Genomic DNA, 23,274 nt, shown 5'->3' on the forward strand with positions numbered 1-23,274 from the left:
GAGTGTTTGTAGGAGAGAACAGATTTGTCACTTTCACTAATTATCTTTAGGGGTAATTTATTTTTTTAAAACTAATTATGTTTTCTTTAGAAGTTTTGTTTGGAAATATTTTTCTCATGCGTTATATAAAATATATTTGATACAGCTGTTATATTACTTAATGTTTTATTTTTAAAATACTAGTATCTCGAATGGATATAGTTCACGATTTATAGACCGTTAGACGTTCGTGAGCCCACCCAGCTCTATCCAGTACCTGACTCAAGCTGGTGAAATTAAAAAAAGACGAATAGGCTTGTACAACCACACTTAATCACCGCATGACATAGTCCCAGAAACTGGTGAACTCTACTGCATCTGTCTGCTGGGTCACTGTTTCAAAAATGTCCAATGTGTGTTCTATCTTTATGCTCCACAAAGAAAACATGTAAATGATGATGATGGTGATGATGGTGAAAGTACACTATGTTAAATGTTAGCATAATGATAAAGTAAAAAAAAAGCTTACAATCTGTATTTAATTATTTTAAGCTTCACGTAAAAAAGTGATGAATAACTAACGATAATTAAAAGATCTAAGACTTCAAAATGCACTTTAAAAAAAAAGATGCAACCTTTATTAAAAATAAAACAACATATGTACGGAAAATGCGGAAAAAAATACTATGAACTTGTTTCGTAGTTTTTGTGTGTTCGTATAGCCTACTTTAAACCTAGATGAAGCCACAACCGAGTGATTATAAAGTAAACACGTCATCAGCGAGCATAATTTTTGCACAAGACCATCTGGCGAAATAGCAATTTATAAGCGGCTGGGTGCTTTGAAAAGTGTGCTGTTTTTTTTAAAGCAACAACTGTCAAAAAGATGTTTTCACATTTTTTTTTCTGTTGACAAATTCGTCATAAGGTGGGGTGGTAAAACATCAGACAGGTAGTTTCATTCATGTGAGGAAGGGTTGTAATCGGCTGTAATAAGGGGGTTGGTTTTTTTTTTCGAATGACGTCACTCAGCTTCGGGAAGGTGTAGCGGCGCATCGTTTTGTGAAGACGATACGTAACTAGAAAATGGCATCCAGTAAAGTAAAATTCCCTTTAAAACCTGACGGTCTACGGGGTAATTAAAGTAGAGTGTACTTGTTTGTGTAACCTAGGCGAATGAAAATGGCATCGAGTAAAGTTACCTTTCAAACCTGACGGGCAAGTGAAGTAGAGTTCACTTGTTTCTGTGACCTCGGCATAAGAAAATGGCATCTAGAGTTAGAAGTATTTATTTTTTATAACGAGTCTGAAGTAAAAAAAACAAATCTAAATTTAATTCGAATATGTTTATGCGTTGAGCAAGAATGGATTGTTTTTTTTTTACCAGTGTTGAACACATTTTTGGTGTTTATTTTGTGATGTTCAAATATTTAATTTCGTCATATTTTTCTCGACTTGTCAGAAGGATAATTAACTCTTAAACAGTCCAATTGGCCGTAAAACAACTCATTTACATACTAATAAAATCAAACATTTTAGTCATGGACGAGACCATTTAATTAGAAATATGTCTAATTGATTAATCAAAATAGTGTGATCTATTTTGTTGTAATAACTAAAATATAATTTTTATTGTGTTTTTTTTTAAGGAATATTGAACCTAAAACAAGGTGGTGGATTTAAATCTGTAGTTTTCCATTAAGAAAATCAATTAGCCATTTTAACGAATAAATTTTCACAACATGCACTATTATGAAATATATTAACTTTTATGACTAACGAAAACCTTGCATATTTGGTTGTAATTATTATCAAATATATACATACAAGAATACAGTTACCACTAATTGACTTAACATTTAAATGTAATCACTTTTCGATAAGTGTTCTCAAAAAAAAAAAATCAAACTATTATGTCCAGTAGCGGGAGAGAACCATGACATAACAGTTTGCAAGAGTTATCTAATGACCTTTCCAAGTGTGTTAATGGAGTGCTAAACGATGTTACACTTTTTGCCTTATTTTACAGGCCGCATTAAGCGATCAGGGGGTGTAAGCACTGTTATCATTGTAAACCCTTCTGCGTGTTATTTTTTCCCCTTTAACTTTGAGGCGATAATCACGTGGACTTTTTAATTGATGTTTATTTTTAACCCTTTTTTAACGCGATGCTCTCGTGTGTTGAAGAATTGACGATCTAGCGAGGGCATTGAACTCGATAAATTATATTTAATTAGACCAAGAATTATAAGGGGGATTTGATCAATAAATAAACGAAGCCTTATATATATATATATATATATATATATATATATATATATATATATATATATATGTATGTATATATATATATGTATATATATATGTATATATATATATGTATATATATATATATATATATATGTATATATATATATATATATATATATATATATATATATACATATATATATATATATATATATATATATATATACATATATATTTATACATATTGCGGTTGTTTCTGAGTGTTGTATTCCTTTGAAAATGTGTGCTTCTGTTCTGCAGTATTTTCAATGCATGTCTCTGTTATTTTAGAATTGCATAAAGCGCTGGCTGCCTTAGGATGTATCATTAAAATTTACTTTCACTTGTTTCAAACAAAAAATTGCATTAAATTAAACAAAATGTCATTCGTGTTTCCAAAATTACTTACGTCATACAATATTTTAGGTACCTTACTAGGTACATAAAAACATAGTCTTGTAGTCAAGTTAGAATGAAAATGTTATTAGGGATACTCCTAAAATTAACAAAATATAAAACAGTAATGCGGTGGCTAAATAGTACTATGTCAGTACACACACAGAATCATAATTAAGTAAGATTGGAATACCCCCCCCCCCCCCCCACACCCGGATTCAAATACTGCAATAAGTTCTAAATCATACTAATTATAATTAACAATTAATGCAGGGTCATCTTATAGGTGTAGGTCGGATTATGGTCCGGGTCTGTCTAACATTCCTTACACTTCTAACGCACAGAAGACAAGACACACACAATACACACACAAATCGTATACACACAAAATACGTACATTACACATATAGTTAACAAGGAACACACGCAAAACTTCACCTGTCTTACCCTACATAACATTCCAAGGAACACACACAAAACTTCACCTTTGTTACCCTACTTAACATTCAAAGTAGATACGTAATGTTGATTCACATCCAAGTTTATAACTAATGTTTACGTTTATAAAAGTTGCAATAAAAGACAAAAACGCTTTCGAATACACTCTTTAAAAATACACTTTGTGTAGTGTAGAAAACAGAAATGCGTGGTGACGATTTGAAAAATGAATCTCTTCTCTAATGTTCGCTCTGATACACCGCGGTTTATCGCGAGCAGTTGAACATTGTATAAAAAAAACAACTCAACTTGTGAGTAGTGGTTAGAACAAAGCATTGGCTACCATCCAACCCCCACCATCCTACCATCCGAAAACACCATCGCAGCAGACTTCTGCCGCTGAGGAAAAAGACGAACGTCGGAGAACCAGTCGAAAGGGACTGCTGAAATTTCCTTTGGAAGGTTTGAAGAATTAATGGGGTTGGATGAAAATACATCCAAAGATCGTCAAACTCAAAGTCCGGCTTGTAGGGACGGATATGCATCACTTGTCGGAGTGAGTACCCACCATACATGTTCCATTTACACCATCTGTCAGATTGCATGTCCATGTCGAGTGCTCCATCTGTCACATGGCGTCGCTGCATTTCAATCATCTGTAATTATCTTTAATTAGTTATGTCATATGGTATTTGTAACCACATAAACGTATGCGCATTAAAATAAACATATTTCAATATGTCCACATCATGCAATTATTTTAGTTTAAAGACAGTTTTAAAATTGTAAATATACAAACATTTGTTTAAATTCCCATAAGGAAATAAATGTTATGCTTATAGAGCTAATTTTAAATAGCTATATTTCATATATTAAGATGCATTTTATGTACGTAATAATTACGCTAGACATTATGTCCAACAGTACCCAATAATTGTTTTGGTTAGAATTTAAATTACATACATACAGATAGGCCTAAAAGTTAGATGTACAATAGTCGTTAAAATAGACACACTTGAATTCATGTTGTCATTTTCAACTAAACAGGAAGCTGTAAGCACACATTACATTTGGTTAGTTAACTTATTAATTATAAAAATCTGGCTAAAATAATTAGAACTCGCATGGACATCAATCATGTACATGTTTTTTTACATTTATGAATAATGCGTCGAACGATGCAGAGAATTGCGTATCGAAAACTCTAGACTAGGCTAGACAATAACTAGATTAGGTCCTAGATTATTGAGATTGGTTCGCCTAACTTTGCGAGGCAGAGAATGGCATATCTTAAGGTTTGAGGCATCCTATCCACGCCAAGTAGTTTATATAGACGGGTTTAGACATGTAACATTACGTCAGACAGACATTGATGATTAGACTTTGGAGAATTGGCTAGCCAGACATTTGCGGAGTGTGAATTTATGAGACTGTGTTTTACAAAATCAGGAACAGACTAACCTTTTAAATAGTTTAAATCTACACACATCCACGCGCCGGTAAATCATTTTTTAAAACAAACTATTAAAGGGAATGTCGTGGTCGGATGATAAAGCTCTTGACCGCTAACCCGAACGTCTCGAGTTCGAATCAGTGGCTCAAGTCAGTAGGACGTAATGTATCCACCCAGCTCCGATATCCACCAGGGCATTGTACTAACTACCTTTGTTTCGTGTTCGTTTAAACAGATGAACTCTACATCATCTACCTCATGTGTTTAGAGCATGAAGAGGAACAGATTATGATGAACTAGTAAAACAATGTTCATGTAGATTCAATGTGACATCGTTTTTTCTTGTAATGACTGTCGAGATGTTCACATGCAGCGTGCATCAGTCTAGTCAGAAGATGAAAACGGCGACGAGCAGGGTTTAGCTGTAAGACGAAACAAGTAACGTCATCTTAGACTACACGATAAGAAAATTGATATTGAGCTTAAAATTTGTGGGCGTGCCACCGAGCTTCTATTGACAAAATAGCTCCCCCTGCTTAGGCAAGTGATCGTTAGGTGTTCGATAGTTTGAGCAGCAGATTTCAGATTTAGTAAACGATTGATTTTTTTTTTTGGCGTTTTACTAAAAGATGGGAGCATTGCCCTGTTTAAACGTATTCAAAAATAGATTTTCGGAGTCGGAAATATACTAGTCTGACGTGGGTCTTGGAAGATTTAGAAGTGGGTTAAGGGAATTGTAGAGATCAGCACACAATAATACATTGAGGTTTAGCCTACGGTAGAGAGAGTTCTTTGGTAAGATGTTGCAAAGATATATAGAGGGAATTATAGGAATACGTTGAGGGAATTTTAGAGATAGGTTGACGGAATTGTGTAGATGGGTTGAGGTGATTGTAGGGAAGGATTGAGGGAATTTTATATGTGAGGTGAAAGAATTGTAGAAATAGGTTGACGGAATTGTGGAGATGGGTTGAGCCAATTGTAGAGATGGGTTTAGGAAATTGCTGATCAGCATAACATATCCCAATGCGGACTAGCCAATGGTCGAAAGCTCTTAGGTAAGAAGTGTTGAGATACATGGAGGTAACTGTAGAGATGGTCTGAGCTAATTTTAGAGATGGCTTGAGGGTATTGTACATATATGTCGATGGAATACCTGATCAGTTGCAAATATCCAAATGCGACAACACAATGGTAGAGAGTAGAGTTTTAGGTAAAACGTTGTAGATTTCAAGCCTATTTTCAAAACATCTTTTTTGTTTTATAGTTCAGGGGTAAGCAAAATGGTCGTGAGGTTAGCTTGATATTAAAATTTGATTTCTAAAAGAGAATGTGGTAGTCGTTGGAAATAGTAGAACCATTTTTTTATTTATACAATTATAGAGGATAGACTGGACCCTTACATTAATGGCCTAAACCTAGCTCTTTAACCGGTTTACATTTTTCAGTCTATTTTGTTTTGGTATAACAACCCCTTCATATTTGTTTTGATATTTCTTTCTAAGTATAATAATTCGAACTTAAAGAACTATTCTCTACTTCGAAATGAAAGTTTTCATTTCTGTATGCTGTTATAAATGTGCATCGCCTTGATTAGCTAGATCTGATACACTAATACACCTGTTACATAGGTGTAGGATTACATAGTCCTTGTTTCACTTTGTATCTTTAAAAAAACCTTGCTTTAATCATGTGTACGAAGGTTTTTTTTTATACCACACCAAATCTTAATGAGTCAACAAAACTAACCATCTTTCGCTAACACGAATTTCAGTCTACTTTTTTCTTTCAATTTCTTCTATTTAAATACCCGCCGAGAAATGTACCGAAATAACTTGACAAACAAATCATTCCTTTCCAACGGTCCTTGATGTTGTTCGTTTGGAATCCCCAACTCCAAAAGTCTATTTAAGAATCAGCTAAACTACGAAATGGGGGGACACAACATATAGAAATTACATTGACGAAACGTCGATGATTCGGACAGCTCTATGATGAAAAGAAAATTAGATTGGGCTTTATGTTTTTTTTTTCTGTATTGTTACGTCTGCGTAGGGCGCAATGGCCTTTATTTGGTTTAGAACCTACTTCAACCAGATTAGGATGTTGGTTTTTTTGGAGATGTAGTTGTATTGCCGACGGGAAGTGTTGATATAAAATATTTCACAGACAAAAGGGGGTTTTAATCAATGACAAAATGTAATCTCAAGTGCGACTAATCTTAGATTATCAACGAACGCGTTGGCGTTTATCAACTAAATACTTTATTATTTTACACTAAGAAATATACAATTTGCCTTTAATTTAAAAGAATAATGTTAAGTAAATCATTCTTACGGTGTTTTTTTTTTAAACTAAAACACCAAAAAACCGATTTACCCCTTATTTGATATAACATTCGTCGCACAACGTACAATGGGGGGGGGTAACTATATCTACAAAGCAGACATTTAGACACTTATCTTTGTCCTCTTCTGTGATAATTATAAAATTGGAGAGAATTTCATCCAACTTAATTAATTGTAACGTTCCAACATGGTACACGCCGTATAGTTCGCTTACTCGAACTTCAGCCTGCTTTTCTTTCTGAATTTACGTCCATAGTCTTTTTCAATTCAAGGACAATCTGTAAGGCAGCTGTTGTTAATTTTTGACTTTACTCTCCTAGATGGGTTGCTATCCATAACTAACTAGCTTCATCTGCCCCGGGTCTGAACTTTTTGAGTTAGCAACCAAACGCTCTTATACCCGATCACACCGCCTACTAGGATCTGGGTAATATACAGTTATTTGTGCGGTAGTGACCGAGTGATTGTGGTAAGGGGGGGGGCAGTTATGGCCCTTTTCTCTATATCAAGCGTGCATTGAGCAATGTCTCAAAAGATTTGCTTCCGTTATGTTAGAGTGGATGTCACCTGGGAGGGATGAGCTCATTAAACACCTGTGAGTGTGTCACCTGGGAGAGATGAGCTCACTAAACACCTGTGTCACCTGGGAGAGACGAGCTCATTAAACACCTGTGTCACCTGGGAGAGATGAGCTCATTAAACACCTGTGAGTGTGTCACCTGGGAGAGATGTGCTCATTAAACACCTGTGTCACCTGGGAGAGACGAGCTCATTAAACACCTGTGTCACCTAGGAGAGATTAGCTCATTAAACACCTGTGAATGTGTCACCTGGGAGAGATGAGCTCATTAAACACCTGTGTCACCTGGGAGAGATGAGTTCATTAAACACCTGTGAGTGTGTCACCTGGGAGAGATGAGTTCATTAAACACCTGTGAGTGTGTCACCTGGGAGAGATGAGCTCATTAAACACCTGTGTCACCTGGGAGAGATGAGTTCATTAAACACATGTGAGTGTGTCACCTGGGAGAGATGAGTTCATTAAACACCTGTGAGTGTGTCACCTGGGAGAGATGAGTTCATTAAACACCTGTGAGTGTGTCACCTGGGAGAGATGAACTCATTAAACACCTGTGTCACCTGGGAGAGACGAGCTCATTAAACACCTGTGAATGTGTCACCTGGGAGAGATGATTTCATTAAACACCTGTGAGTGTGTCACCTGGGAGAGATTAGCTCATTAAACACCTGTGAGTGTGTCACCTGGGAGAGATGAGTTCATTAAACACCTGTGTCACCTGGGAGAGATGAACTCATTAAACACCTGTGTCACCTGGTAGAGATGATCTCATTAAACACCTGTGTCACCTGGAAGAGATGAGCTCATTAAACACCTGTGTCACCTGGGAGAGATGAGCTCATTAAACTCCTGTGTCACCTGGGAGAGATGAGTTCATTAAACACCTGTGTCACCTGGGAGAGATGAGCTCATTAAACACCTGTGTCACCTGGGAGAGATGAGTTCATTAAACACCTGTGAGTGTGTCACCTGGGAGAGATGAGTTCATTGAACACCTGTGAGTGTGTCACCTGGGAGAGATGAGCTCATTAAACACCTGTGTCACCTGGGAGAGATGAGATAAACACCTGTGAGTGTGTCACCTGGGAGAGATGAGTTCATTAAACACCTGTGTCACCTGGGAGAGATGAGCTCATTAAACACCTGTGTCACCTGGGAGAGATGAGTTCATTAAACACCTGTGAGTGTGTCACCTGTGAGAGATGAGCTCATTAAACACCTGTGTCACCTGGGAGAGATGAGCTCATTAAACACCTGTGAGTGTGTCACCTGGGAGAGATGAGTTCATTAAACACCTGTGAGTGTGTCACCTGGGAGAGATGAGTTCATTAAACACCTGTGTCACCTGGGAGAGATGAGTTCATTAAACACCTGTGTCACCTGGGAGAGATGAGCTTATTAAACACCTGTGAGTGTGTCACCTGGGAGAGATGAGCTCATTAAACACCTGTGTCACCTGGGAGAGATGAGTTCATTAAACACCTGTGTCACCTGGGAGAGATGAGCTTATTAAACACCTGTGAGTGTGTCACCTGGGAGAGATCTCATTAAACACCTGTGTCACCTGGGAGAGATGAGCTTATTAAACACCTGTGAGTGTGTCACCTGGGAGAGATGAGCTCATTAAACACCTGTGTCACCTGGGAGAGATGAGCTCATTAAACACCTGTGAGTGTGTCACCTGGGAGAGATGAGCTCATTAAACACCTGTGAGTGTGTCACCTGGGAGAGACGAGCTCATTAAACACCTGTGAGTGTGTCACCTGGGAGAGATGAGCTCATTAAACACCTGTGAGTGTGTCACCTGGGAGAGATGAGCTCATTAAACACCTGTGTCACCTGGGAGAGATGAGCTCATTAAACACCTGTACACACCTGTGCAGCTCCTACACGGAAGCCATGAGTGACAGTTACATCGATACCCGATACTTCGATAATCAAACACAAATCAATCAATCGTAGGAGCTACGTTGCATGGAATCTCAAACTGTTGAGATCTAGCCCCGTCTCCATAGTCCCCACCAGTATAGGACTAGTTCTAATCGATAAACTATCTTCCCAATACACTATAATAAAGCACACAGTGCCACAAATGCACTGGTAAATGTTTCCTTCTCAGGAACTCGAACAAGAGTGGTTTCTTTTGTTTTAGACTTTTCTTTATTCTATAGGCGGGTAGCAACTTAAAACCGAAATTCCTTTTGACAAAAGCAAGCTTTTATTTTCAGTTTATTTAGGTTTATGTGAGTCACATATCACAAACTACATTAAAATATTTTAGAAATACTCAAAAGTTGTATATATATATATATATATATATATATATATATATATATATATATATATATATATATATATATATATATATATAATTTAACCTAGTGTCAAAGAAACGTTTACGCATCTTATACAGATTGTATTAATAAAAATGTTTCATAACTATTTTTACTTACCTAATATTTAAAATAAAACAAATACGTTTTACGTTGCGGTTTACATTCAAACATGTATTATCAGAAGCGTATCCAGGTGTTCGATGTAGGGGGAGCGAAAATCGCAAAAAAAAGGCGCCTGAATCTGTAATATCTTTTATACACGAATATATTTATATATATATATATATATATATATATATATATATATATATATATATATATATATATATATATATACATATATATATATATATATATATATATATATATATATATATATATATATATATATATATATATATATATATATATATATATATATATACATATATACAAACTAATAATTAATTTAAAGTTAATACTGTTTCATATAATTTGTTATCGTAATCACTATCACCCAAACTGTCATAATAACACGGCCGCTCTCCGTCCTTCCCCCACCCCCTCTTGCGTACGCTACTGTGTATTATATATCGTATAATACATGCAGTATTTTTACAAGCGTTTGTCGTACATTGACCAAATAAACCCGACTTTGAGAACCGTCGATGGACGACGATGGGGAATAAATAATTAATATCCACCTGTTCAAGGCAAGGGAGGGAAGCCGCGTACAACTGAGATGAAAGAAAACACTCCAGTACGACTAGAAAGGGTCTGGAGTTTCTCGGTTCAGTTCGGCCTTATCCCAGACAATAGAGTTCCAGTTGCTCCGTGGGTGAGACTTGTGGGGGGAGGTTTGGTGAGTCGGTAGTGAATGGAGGTGTGTATTTGGATATGGTATAGCGGGTATAGGCGATGGATGAACGCGTAGTGTTGTTAGCTTGTTAGCACGTGTTTTCTGTTAAGTTTTAACACATAACCCGTATAACTAGAAGTCGCTCATGGATAAGTCACACTCGTAAGAAGAATATAGGTGGGAGTGGGGGGGGGGTTACGTTCTGATAACATGACAATACTCTTTTCTATTTTAAAAAGTATTGTTTGAAAATGAAGATCAGTCGTTATTTCGAGTTTTTGAAAGTGTTTGAAAATAAATTATAAAAGAAAATAAATGATGATTATATTTAATTTTGATCGAGATCAATTAATCGTTTTTTTTAAATTGTAATTTTTGTGGGTGTGTTTGGCTGAGATGTGTCGTTGTTTTAGATGGGTCAGAGGATTTGTAAAGATCTGTTACGATGCGGAGAGGGGAGAAGAAAGACGTGTAAGAAAACGCGGCGTATTTATATGGATGATACCAACTACACATAACACCACACAACACCACACCAAACAACACAAAACCACACACCACCACACCTAACACCTACCACCTACCACCAGCATCCACCTCTACCCACTCCCACCCAGCAACACCACACACCATCTCACACCACCGACCACCTCCAACCACTACCATTAAAAACTAAATCCCTTAGTGTTCGGATGAATTGATTTTAAAAATACAATTCACGGTCAAATGCTAGCTTGATAAATCACGCCCCTTTAAATGTTAAAAAACAACGTAATTAGTCTTGTTTTAATTATTCAATTCTATAACTGGGATCACTTAGTGTGTTCTATCAATATTCCCAACCTGCTCGTTTATAATAAAAGTACAAAAGGTAATTCTATAACTGGGATCACTTAGTGTGTTCTATCAATTTTTCCAACCTGTTCGTTTATAACAAAAGTACTTTTTTTATAACGAATATCGGGTTTTATATAACTAGAGTCATTTAGTGTTATGTTCTATCAATATTTTCAACCTGTTCATTTAGAACAAACGTACTTTTTTTTATAACAAATATCAGTATTTCTATAACTGGTGTGTTCTATCAATATTTCCAACATTCTCATTTATAACTAAAGTACTTTTTTAAAAACAAATATCGGTAGTTATATAATTGAGGTCCATGAGTGTTATGTCGGTATTTTACAATGCATGTTCAACAATCCACGGAAGCTCTACTTCATCTACCTTAATAACTATCAGGTCCCAGACGGGTAACCCGAAACTTTAAAATGGACAAAGGCCTAAGTATATATCTAAATACATATGTATTGCTGTTCATAACTGTAATTCCAATACTAAATCCTAGCCCCAGATTAACGACAAAACATGTTTGGAAAAAACAAAAAGTCTAGATGGTTTGATATATGATGGAGATTATACGCCTTTATTTTCAATTCAAATTCTCGCGTAAAAAACACATACACATAACGCACGAACAATCTTCTTCACGTGTAATTAATCATACCTGCTGTGTAACCAGCAAAATTAAAGCCCCCTACCCCCCCCCTCCACACAACCTTATAAATTCTACTCTACAACCTGCGCCTTATCTGGTGTATCCCCCCTCCCCCCCCACACACCCCACCCATACCCCACCCCCAGCCGACTCTTTGTTTGTCGACGTCATCGCCGGTGCGTTTGCGCATTGACAAAGCGATTTGAACAGCGCAGGTCATCGGGTTAGTTGTTTCACGGTTACCTGGCAACCAGACACGTACAAGGATGCTGTTGTCGAGGTGAGCACTGCCATTCAACACGTCAGCATGATAGGCATTGTTAGACGGCTTTCTGACATTTTTTTTACTAGTTGGCAGGTTTTTTTTTTAAGATTTTTTTTTTTTTAAATCCTTTCATTGAAAACAAAACAAAAACTGGTTTTAACGTGTTAATATGGATCTTGAGTAGTCTCTTAATGACCAGGTTTTTTAACGATTTTTTTTTTTACAAACATACAAATCGTTTTTTCTGGTACATAAAAGAAATCTCAGTACCTCGTGCATTAAATTCTAGACGGTATCTCTGGCTTAATCAAAGATGCTTGTCGTCAATATACCCGACGAACCTTACCTTCTTTCTTCTTCTTCTGCGTTCTTAATTTTAGTGTTGGAAGGGATTCCCTCCAACACAATTAAGGATACGTTTCAACTGGTTATGCGACATTGAGGCTATTGACTGCGGTTTCAGCCTGCTTTTCTTTTTGGATTTGATTCCATAGCCTTTGTAGAACAAACTACAAGGCAGCAGTTGTTATATTTTGGAGTTGTTTGTTCTAGAAGAGTGGCTGTCCCCAGCTGTGGAGCCTCATCTGCCCGAGACTTTTTGGTTTAGCAACTATGAGCTTTACTCCAATGACGGAGTGGCTAAAGCGGTAGAGCGCTAGGCTGCCAAACCGAAAGTCTCGAGATCGAACCCGGGTTCAAGTTAGTGGAACTTCCCTAAGTCCACAGAATTATGATGGGTACCTAACTCACGTTTGGGAAAGAAAAGGCGGCTGGGCATAGTGCTGACCACAAACCCTTCTTATGCCGAGGTCAAGAAACTTATTCCATCTGCCCAATGGATCGCTAAGTCTAAAGAGTAATCTTTACTTTACTTGTGTAATAACACCCACTTATAAACCTATAAACGATATAGTATCATCATTTACAATTTGGTTTGAACCCCATTAAGCACAATAAAGGAACACCTACCTACAACTGGACCACAGGACGGAAGACCACTTCGTTTTATTTGTACCACTAAATCTCAAACAAATTAAACGTCGAGTGTAATTTACATCCACAAGTAAATTGCTCAATAACTTGAAAATCTGTAACCGCTGCGGACAATAAACAGACATCGATAGCATCAAATTCGATACTTTAATGCCAAGTCGATACCGTCCAATGTCATAAACATTTTCGTAATTAAGAAGCGACTTCGATTTCAAATATCGACACCGCATTAAATATCGATACTAGCCTGTGGTTACATTGCCAGTGGTTTAACCGGAAGCTGCCACAAACAGGCCACTAAATGAAACCGGAAGTCTGTCAAATGTTTCCACCATTTGTTCACAAAATTTTAGCGCCATCGCAACGATCTTTACAACGTCAATGCCGGTAAAATGCGGTGACGACTAAAGCAAAAAAAAAAAAAAAAAAAAAAAAAATGATAACATATTTTATTGTCATGCTACATAGCGTTTTCAAATGCCGAACACGGGGTTCAATTAAAAACCACTTTTCGACATGTAAACGAATGCGTCATTTCTAAGAGTCGCATCATTTCTTTCCGGCGTCATTTCGACGAGGAGTCATTTGACTTAACGACCTGAGGAATCAAAACGCCATTGAAGAACTATTAGTGAAATTGATATCAATTAAATTATAACTGATACATTTGACCATTTGATTACTGTTGCCAAATTTATTGGCGTGTTATATTACAAGTTATAAACAGTAAAATTACCGTTTCGTACATGAGGTTTTGCCAATAGGTCGGTGAAGTAGAGTTTATCATTTTCTGTCTCTTCGGCATATGTATGCATAGTGTGGTTCACACATATTTTATGTATGTCTTGTATGGCCTTCATGTGCGTACTAATATGTCAATACTTATCATTAACAAAGTAAACTATATCTACATTTTTATTTTCTTTTGAAATATTATTTCTATTTGCCTGTCCATAGTTATATAAATAATATCCACATACACTCGTTTTTGTCAAAATCTACTGATTCTAAAAAAAAATCATAAATATGTGAATCAAGTCCATATATCACTGAATTATAAACGCCAAAATTGAAATGCTGTTTTTAATACAATATACACGTTGGCATTTTGCCTATATGTATTATTTAAAGCAAGGTTGGTTTCGAACTTACTTATCATAAAAATATAAGTAAAAATACAAAGTAGACTTAGCAATAGCGTATAAGACAAATACACGCATTTAACCATGCTTTAAAACCCAACCCTACCGTACACAAGGTATTCCGGGCGTTGTGACAGTTTCGATTTGAACCTAATGACGTTTTAATTAGTTAATTACCCCTCTTTCTAATGAAACGTGTCAGGCAATTCTATTTTAAAACATTGCGTTAGTACATCCATGTTATATTGATCCTTAACTTCTGTCACGTGGTTTCTATGTTTAGCTACATCTATTAAATACGGTTCACGTCCACAATTTTAGCACACGGTAATGCAGCTAGAAGTATTAATAAGTTAACTCATGTTTAAATATAAAAAAAAATAATTTAATTTTTATGAAATCGAGAATTACAATTTTGCTGATACATTACAGCTCAAGGGTGAACGCTATTTAATATTAATAAACTTAAACTGTGAATCGCGGGTATTCTAATCATGTTAATTTTTAAGTACTTGTACCCAAGTTAACTGAATTAAAACCCGAAACTCGCATACAGGTATGGTGTTAGGTTGCCTTTCTTGTCGATTCATGCTTTTACAACATCAGGCCTACTAGATAATGAAGTAACTTGTAAAAACAAAATCATTTTTCCTACGAATTTTTTTTTACATCGGCATCTGATCATAGTGGGTCATTCTTATAACAGGGATATTAATGCTGCTAGAAGTTCCATATTAACCAATATAATTAGCTAACATCAATGTTAATTTTATCCCTAGCCCAAACCTTATTTCAACCATAACCTTAATCTTAAACCTAGTTTATACTCACTAACTGATAATCCTACACTACTAACAATAAGATATATTTTTTTTGTAAAAGTTTATTAAACACTATAGAGGAGAAAAAAGACTTAATTTTTTTTTCTTACATAGAATTTTTTTTTTCTCTTTAAGTTTTACTGAACACGTGAGCCTAGGTCGTATTGATCGTGTTGCAGTAGTTTCAAGTATTATCCTCCCCCCCCCCCCCACTCCACTCTCGTGTTCACGATCTCTAAAATGAGCTTAAACCACTGGCGAACAGGCAAGGAATGAGAAAACAGCGATTATAAAAGTATGGATTACGACAAAATGCCACGGAAGAAATAAGTGAGTCGCATCTCTGCTGGAGAGGGCGATGACGTAGGGCGAGTCCATGACGCATGACGCTGTTGTGGTGCGGATTTTTTTTCGCCAGGGAAGTGTGTCGGTAATTTTCGAGGCGTGCCGTGGCGCGTCGTTCTAATGGCACCAGGAAGATGGCGGATAATCACGTGATCACCAGATCATCTAACACGCGTATTGTAACGTATATATATATATATATATATATATATATATATATATATATATATATATATAGATATAGATATAGATATAGATATAGATATATATAGATATATATATATATATGTAGACACACACACATACATATAAATATATAATACATATTTATGTGTAGACATATATATATATATATATATATATAGTTAGAAAAATATACAGATGTAGATTTATACACATCTGTATAATATTATTGCTCTTTTGAAACGATGCCCTGACAGGCTCTGCGGGTAGGCGTGGTCGGGTGGTTAATGTTATTACTGCTAAACCAGAGACAGATGAGGCTCAATAGCTGGAGGTAGAAGCCCATCTTGAAGAGAAAAACTCCGAAATCAAACAAGTACTGCCTTCTAGTTTGTTCTTGGTAGGACAAAAGCTATATTCAGGAACTAAAGCAGTCTGAAATCGGAGGTAATGACCTGTATAGCGCATTACAATTTCTATGTTGACACGTAATCCTCAATTGTGTTACAACATTACAATTAAGAACTAAGAAGAATGGCGTAGGCAAGGGAGTTAGGAGAGGGGGGGGGGGCTATAACCCCAAGGACACCGACCCCAATATATATATATATATATATATATATATATATATATATATATATATATATATATATATATATATAGGATTATATACGTATGGAAACATTTTTGAACCCCCCCCCATGACCAATTCCTGGCTACGCCACTGAAGCTAACATTACATATCTAGTGCATATACAAGAAAGATTGCCCATAATCACGTTATATATTAACCTAAAAACTCCCTCGTATAGAAATTGTATGCGGATATGAAAAAAAAATATGGGTTATCACCTGGTGACGTATGCCCACACGTCACTTCCGGTGACTAGTCTGACATCGGGGTTTAATCAAACCTGAGCTATCGTCTGCTCTTTGAGAACAAAGAGCTATTCGGTCCCTAATCTAATGCCCAGATAACGTATGCACTGGTGGGGTGGGGGAGGGTGGGGAGGGAGGGGTGGGCAATGTTGCGTTCGGTAAAACTTGTAATCAGTTCAAAAAGAGTATTTGTGCAGTTTTATCCGGGCACAGTTGTGTCATAGGTGGGTGAAATATTCACAGCCGTCGAGTTAGCTGGCTTGTTATGGATATATGGATATGTATGTGTGGATGTGTGGATACATGGAGAAATGAATAGGATGTTTGAAACTTCCGGCATATATATATATATATATATATATATATATATATATATATATATATATATATATATATATATATATATATATATATATATGTATGTATATATGCGCAACTGTCCACTGCATTGTCCCTGTCACTATGGTTACACACTGTTTACACGGGGCATTCTCCCATATCCGATGTATCGTAAATATTCATTCCAGCTTCTAAAAAACGTGTGATCTTATAAGCCTCACAGTAGGTCGCTTCACTTTTTTACACGACCTGTAATAATTCAACAGGAGGGTTATTAATTATAAACTAATTAATTAACTCAGAACGCGTTTTTGGCAAAACAAAACTGTAAAAGAAAAAAAAACATTCACAATATTTATGAAGTAATTGTGAATTCTGTTTCCGGTTATTGTAGCTACCCGCAAAACGACGTAGCTAAATATTTAACACATGCTTGGTGTGTTGTAGTGAACTAAAAATGAGGGGTAATATCCTTATTAATTGTTTTTAAAAAAATTAGGACAGTAAGGGATTATTTTTTATCAGTTTCGATTTTGAATACCTTGCTTGATTATTCAAGGTTTAGATTTTTGGTTCGTATTTACATTGATTTATACAGGCTCAACTCGCAGAAAACAAAATGAAAGTTTTTTTAATTCCTTGACAATACGTCCCGTAGTAAAAATAAAAATGTAAACATGTACTTTACTAGACCCCTATTTATTAATAAACACTTGTATTTCACTCATTTTCAAAAGCGACGAGTAAAGAAAAGAAAAAATCGTTTTTATTATATACCTATTCCTTCTAATAAAAGATTGTATATTACAATATTTCATTATTTATCACATTGTTTTTTTTATCCTAAGTTCATTTTTTTCTTTGAAATATGTTCCGCGTTGACGAAGTCTATGTATCTATACATATAACAGAATGACACTTATATAGCATTTTAATACAAACCGATATCGACCTTGACTCAATTTTGTTTTTTTCTGTCTCAATAAGTTATTCCTCCCCCCTCCCCCCCCCCCCTCTCCGTGTCTCCAACACCACAAATTAAATTTCTCATTCCTACCCCTCCTCCTACACCCCCCACCCCCACAAACCCACAAATTAAATTCCTCACCCCCAACTATTATATCATCATTATTAACAGCCAGACAGCCCTGGATGCTGTGTTTGTTTTCATTTTATTTTTCTCAGACGTGCCCTACTAATCATCCCAATACATCAATGGATTTTCATTCATTTCCTTAACGCGCCAACCATTCCCATCAGAATACATCAACTTAATTTATTCAAATCTCGTGGGAAACTCTCGGATGAATCAGCCGCGAGATCTACGTGTAATCCCCACGTACTAATCCCTTCGCTTAAGTCAAGCTTGCGAGGGAATTTTGTTTGCGTTTTTATTTTCGTTCTTACCTAATGGTTAGTTAACCCGTTCTGTTTTTTCACATCCCATATCCAACGATAGATGGTGATGTATATGGGGTAGTACAGCCTTTTGATTGAAGCACGCACTTTTCAACGTGTTCCTTCATGCATTTATCAATTAGCTGAATTGATTACCAAAAAAAAAAAAAAAAAAAAAAAATTCAGTACAATGAAAAAAAAACCCATTAAAGTGCATGTACTATACTTCAATGGCCATTTTACGCGGTCAAGTTAACTGTAATTGTATAGTGGATTTTCTTTCAATCTATTTTTTGTGAGGAAAGAAAAAAAAAAGAAAAGGAAATTTCCGGTAATTCTCCCAACGGGTAACTCTTCTCAATTCTCCAAATCAGACAGAGTTTACTGATCACCCCCCCCCCCCCACCCCTATCCCACCCCACCCCACCCCTTCCTTTCTCTCCCCTACCCATGATGCTTTGCCCGTGCTGTGACGCTAGTTTAATCCATCTGATGAATACCTAATTATTTAATTAATTTATACTTAAGTTAATTACTTCATGAATTATTAGCAAATTTCGCGGTTTATTTTTAACCTCCTGCACCCATTGGCCAGTTGACAAAGTGCGCAGAAACAAAAGAGCCAATCAAAATTCGAGGACAACCTGTGCGGTTAGTGTATCTTAATTAACATTAATTACTGATTATTATTTGTGCCACACTTTTTCCACAATGCTTTAACATTAAAGCTCAAATAACTCTGGTGAGGTAAAATAAAATACTGCTTGAACATTTCTTTCAACATTTAATTTTATCAGCCTTAAACATCAAATTATGAATAAATTTCAAGTCAATTTAACCACATTTGGCAATCGTGAAGATTAACCAATTAAACCCTTCACATAGAACATCTCCAGTTTTTTTTTCAAAACTGAAACGAAATTGTGTTGGAGGAAACTTTCTTTAATGACAGCGCGCGCCTAATTTAGGCAGACGATTGTTGACACAGATTCGGTAGGTGTCAATCATCTTCTGCAATCATTCGACACACTTTTCACATGGCGATATTTTTATTTGAACTCTTTTCCCGCGAACTTTAATTGTGTTAATAGGGTGAATATTTTGCTTAGATCTGTAGCGAGGCAATAAAAGTGAATGTAAATTACCTGTTTGAAGATGTCTTTAATCTTGTTTTAGCTTTTTACATAAAAGTACAGTACTCTCATTAACGGGGAGACGGCGTGGTCTGGCGGTAGAGACCTAGACAACTAACTCAAGAGTCCCGAGTTCGAATCCGGGTTCAGATCAGTGGAACATACCTGAATCCACCCAGCTCTGATGAGTACCTAACTCACAAAGGCGGCTGGGCATACTGTCGACCACGCTATCTCTTCACATGCCGAGGTCTCTGAAGCAGAATAACTCTACTTCATTTGCCCCATGTGTCTTGGGCACGTACTGAAATGACGATGCTTAATCTTACAAATTGTACACATTATGGGCATTTGAATCACTACGACATATACAATTTTTTTTGCCTCACACATCTTATTTGCAAAGTAAGTTTGCTTTATTATTATAGTTTTCATCATCGGCTTGTGAGGACTGATACACATTTACATTTGTAATAATCATTTCTTACATGTAACGTGTTTTCATTCATTTAAGACGGTTTACTTATACATAGATTTAATACAAAACGTCTAATTACAAGCTGAAATAAATTTGGGATTTAAGAGAAATAATATTATAAATATTATAAGTACAACAACCTATACGAAGTAAACTATAAAGAAGATTTTGGGATGGATGTGGTTATGACTGTCAGATCCATTATTTATTTTTTTTGACAAATTATTTTGTTTTATTAGAGGTTCCTGTAAGATCGAATAACTAGAAGTTATAATCAATTTAAAATATTTTTACTACTTTTAAAGACAGTATTTCATTTTATCAAAATATAAGTTGAAAATAAATTGGATATACTACAGGAAAAACCGATACGTTTCAAATTAAAATTATGTTCATGCAAGAAATAATTTTATTATAGTTAACACATACTTCGTTGATTTTAAAGTTTCATTATTTTAAAATTATTTCCGTTCACCGAGTTATCACCCTTTATTCCTGAAGTTATCCTCCCCTGTTTCTTTCCCCCTACACATCTGTGTATGATGAGCACTTCATAACAAAGTGCCTATCTTTCTACCACAAACCCAGCCATGTGTCTTAGAAGCGTCTTGAAAACTGGGTCTTCATGTGTCTCAACTTCTAGCGGCGTGAGTGGCGTTACCACCCGGGGGAGTGTTTGTTGGCCTGTTTGGTTAATATCGCTGCAGGATAACGCCCGACCCCCCGGGATTAGTCACATGACCCAGGCCATCCATTGATGGGCCCGGGGAACGGCCACTTTGTCACGTAATTGAGTGTACGGCTAATCAGTCATGGCCAGAATTTCGCACGTAGCCACTATCTCGTCGTTAGAAGTATTTTCAGGTAATTTAGTTTCAAAATGATTGTATCTGATTCTTTTTTTGAACAGAAACTATCATAAAGGCGTAAAAAAAAATATAATAATTAAAAATGCGTCACTGGTGTGTCATCTAGCAGCAATGACGTATCAAGCAGACGACAATCAATGACGTGTTGATCACGTGATAGCAAGGCGCGACAACTCTATTCTTTTTTTTTCTTTTTTTTCTTTTTTTTTATGACTAAGTCAACTCGGCCGATTGCGTCCATGCGTGTGGTGAAGTGGAATAATAAGTAACGGTGCTATCTCTGACGTTAGATCACTTGCTGATAAAAATCGTGAGAGTCAATTAAAAATGAATCACCAGCGCTTTTGATATGCTCTAGTGTGCAGGGGTAAAATCTTTGGACTCCCAACCAAATTTCAAGTGGGAATTATTAATGGGGTCGTTTGAAACCTTGACAAGTGGGTATTTAATTAATTATTTTATTACGTCAAATATTTGAACTAATCACGAACTCTGACTATATTTACTACATTCCCAGACAGAATATATATATATATATATATATATATATATATATATATAAAATGTTTAAGCTTTACTGTGCACGACATTAATGAACATATAGTATACTTATGTATAACATTACATTATGTGGCCGTTTATTGTGAGTGTGTTAGATTGTACGTAATGTATATGAAACCATACTCACTGTATGTAAGCGCAAGCCGGTACATTTAAAAAAAACAAAACCCATACGTGTATGAACCCATACTAGAGTGCAAAAATGCGATATGTGTTATGTATTGACAGCACTCCAACATACACAGAGTGCATATGTTTGACAGAATTGAAGAGACTAACCCAGATAGACACAATCTGAGAAATACGATATTTAAACTTGAAAGACCTCGATGAAAATAAATTGTGTACGGATGTCATGCCGGTGCGATGTATTGTAAATAAATAAATTGAGGTGAACTGTATTGGGGTGGATTTGATTGTGGCGAACTTGATAGCCGGATGCGATATCACATCGGGGACGATTTTGTAAACAGTAGGACTATATGATACTGGAAACGTATGTCAGATATTATACACATATGGTTAAATATACACATTTGTTTTATTAAAATATTATTGATTATTATAAAAAAATTTTTTGCATAGAGCTAACAAAAGAATCATACTGATATATTAGCAATAAATGAAATAAAAAAATTATGGCTATTGGATATAGAGTTATTATCACGTGGTTTTTGTTACGTGATAGCCACGACCAGAGAAACGTCACGCTTGTAAACAAATGCAGATGTCCAGGAACCTGGATGTGGTGTCATGTGTGTTGATTCTTGCACCGTTTGACGTGTGTGTTGTTGTTGTCACATCGTGTCAGGCTTGCTGATTTTTGCAAGTGGTGATGTGGTGATGCATGCTGTCGGACCTGTGTAGACACTAAAAAGAAATTTAGAATTCGCCATACACAAAACAGAAATCTCGTCTGCTCTAACACAAGACTGTTGTCCGGGTTTAAATACGAGTCACACACTCAACTTAATTGTACATTCATAAGGCTATCATTTTTTCTGACATCAATTTAAAAAATAACCAGTTGGACATGCATTATATATATATATATATATATATATATATATATATATATATATATATATATATATACTTCATTATATTTATTTATTATTCCTTTATATACATTTAATCATTAATAGGTTTTTTTTTTACCTAAGCATTTTAGTCACTGATACATAAGAATTCCATTGATAGAACCTATTGAAACATCTAAAGAATAGATAAACTTGAAGTTTACTCGTACTCCTTAACTCAAAACCTAATATTTGTTTTCAAAATATTTGTAGCTATATTTTTATTCGGGAAACAAGACTAGACAAAGAGAGACAACTCGGTTTAAACTACAACTGGGTGTACTTAAACGCGATTGTTTCCCTTTGATAAATTTTATTCACTCATAATTATGTACACTAAATAGGGGACCATTGGTCTATGTAAATATCACGTTTTATTATTAAAAAAATAAAACTTTAAAAACTTTAAAAAAGAAAAAACATTTTGTTTTCACTTGTATATACTTTTTCCTTGAAAATACTGGACAAATAGATGGTCTTATGTCAAATTAAATAAATGTAATTTAAATATTAGATTATTTTTTTGTAAACTTTTTCTCTTCTTTAAAAAAAAAACCATTAAAAAAATGTTGGATACTAATACACTTATCCAATTTTTACCTGCATAATCAGCTAAGGGGCACTCCAGTGTTGA

General features: G+C 35.6%; 1 protein-coding gene across 1 annotated transcript in view; it reads left to right on the forward strand.

Annotated features, from left to right (window-relative positions):
• Positions 1–3,547: 3,547 nt before the first annotated feature.
• Positions 3,548–23,274, forward strand: part of LOC131942749 (innexin unc-9) — a 113,222-nt gene continuing 93,495 nt past the window's right edge. The window contains exon 1 of the mRNA XM_059302667.1: positions 3,548–3,658. Within this exon, the coding sequence (XP_059158650.1) occupies positions 3,588–3,658 (71 nt within the window). The 5' untranslated portion in view covers positions 3,548–3,587. The remainder of the gene's footprint in view (positions 3,659–23,274) is intronic.

The sequence above is a fragment of the Physella acuta genome, unplaced genomic scaffold (genome assembly GCF_028476545.2).
Source record: "Physella acuta isolate Inbredline_101_S28 unplaced genomic scaffold, ASM2847654v3 ptg000424l, whole genome shotgun sequence".
In the NCBI taxonomy this organism is placed as follows: Eukaryota; Metazoa; Mollusca; class Gastropoda; family Physidae; genus Physella; species Physella acuta.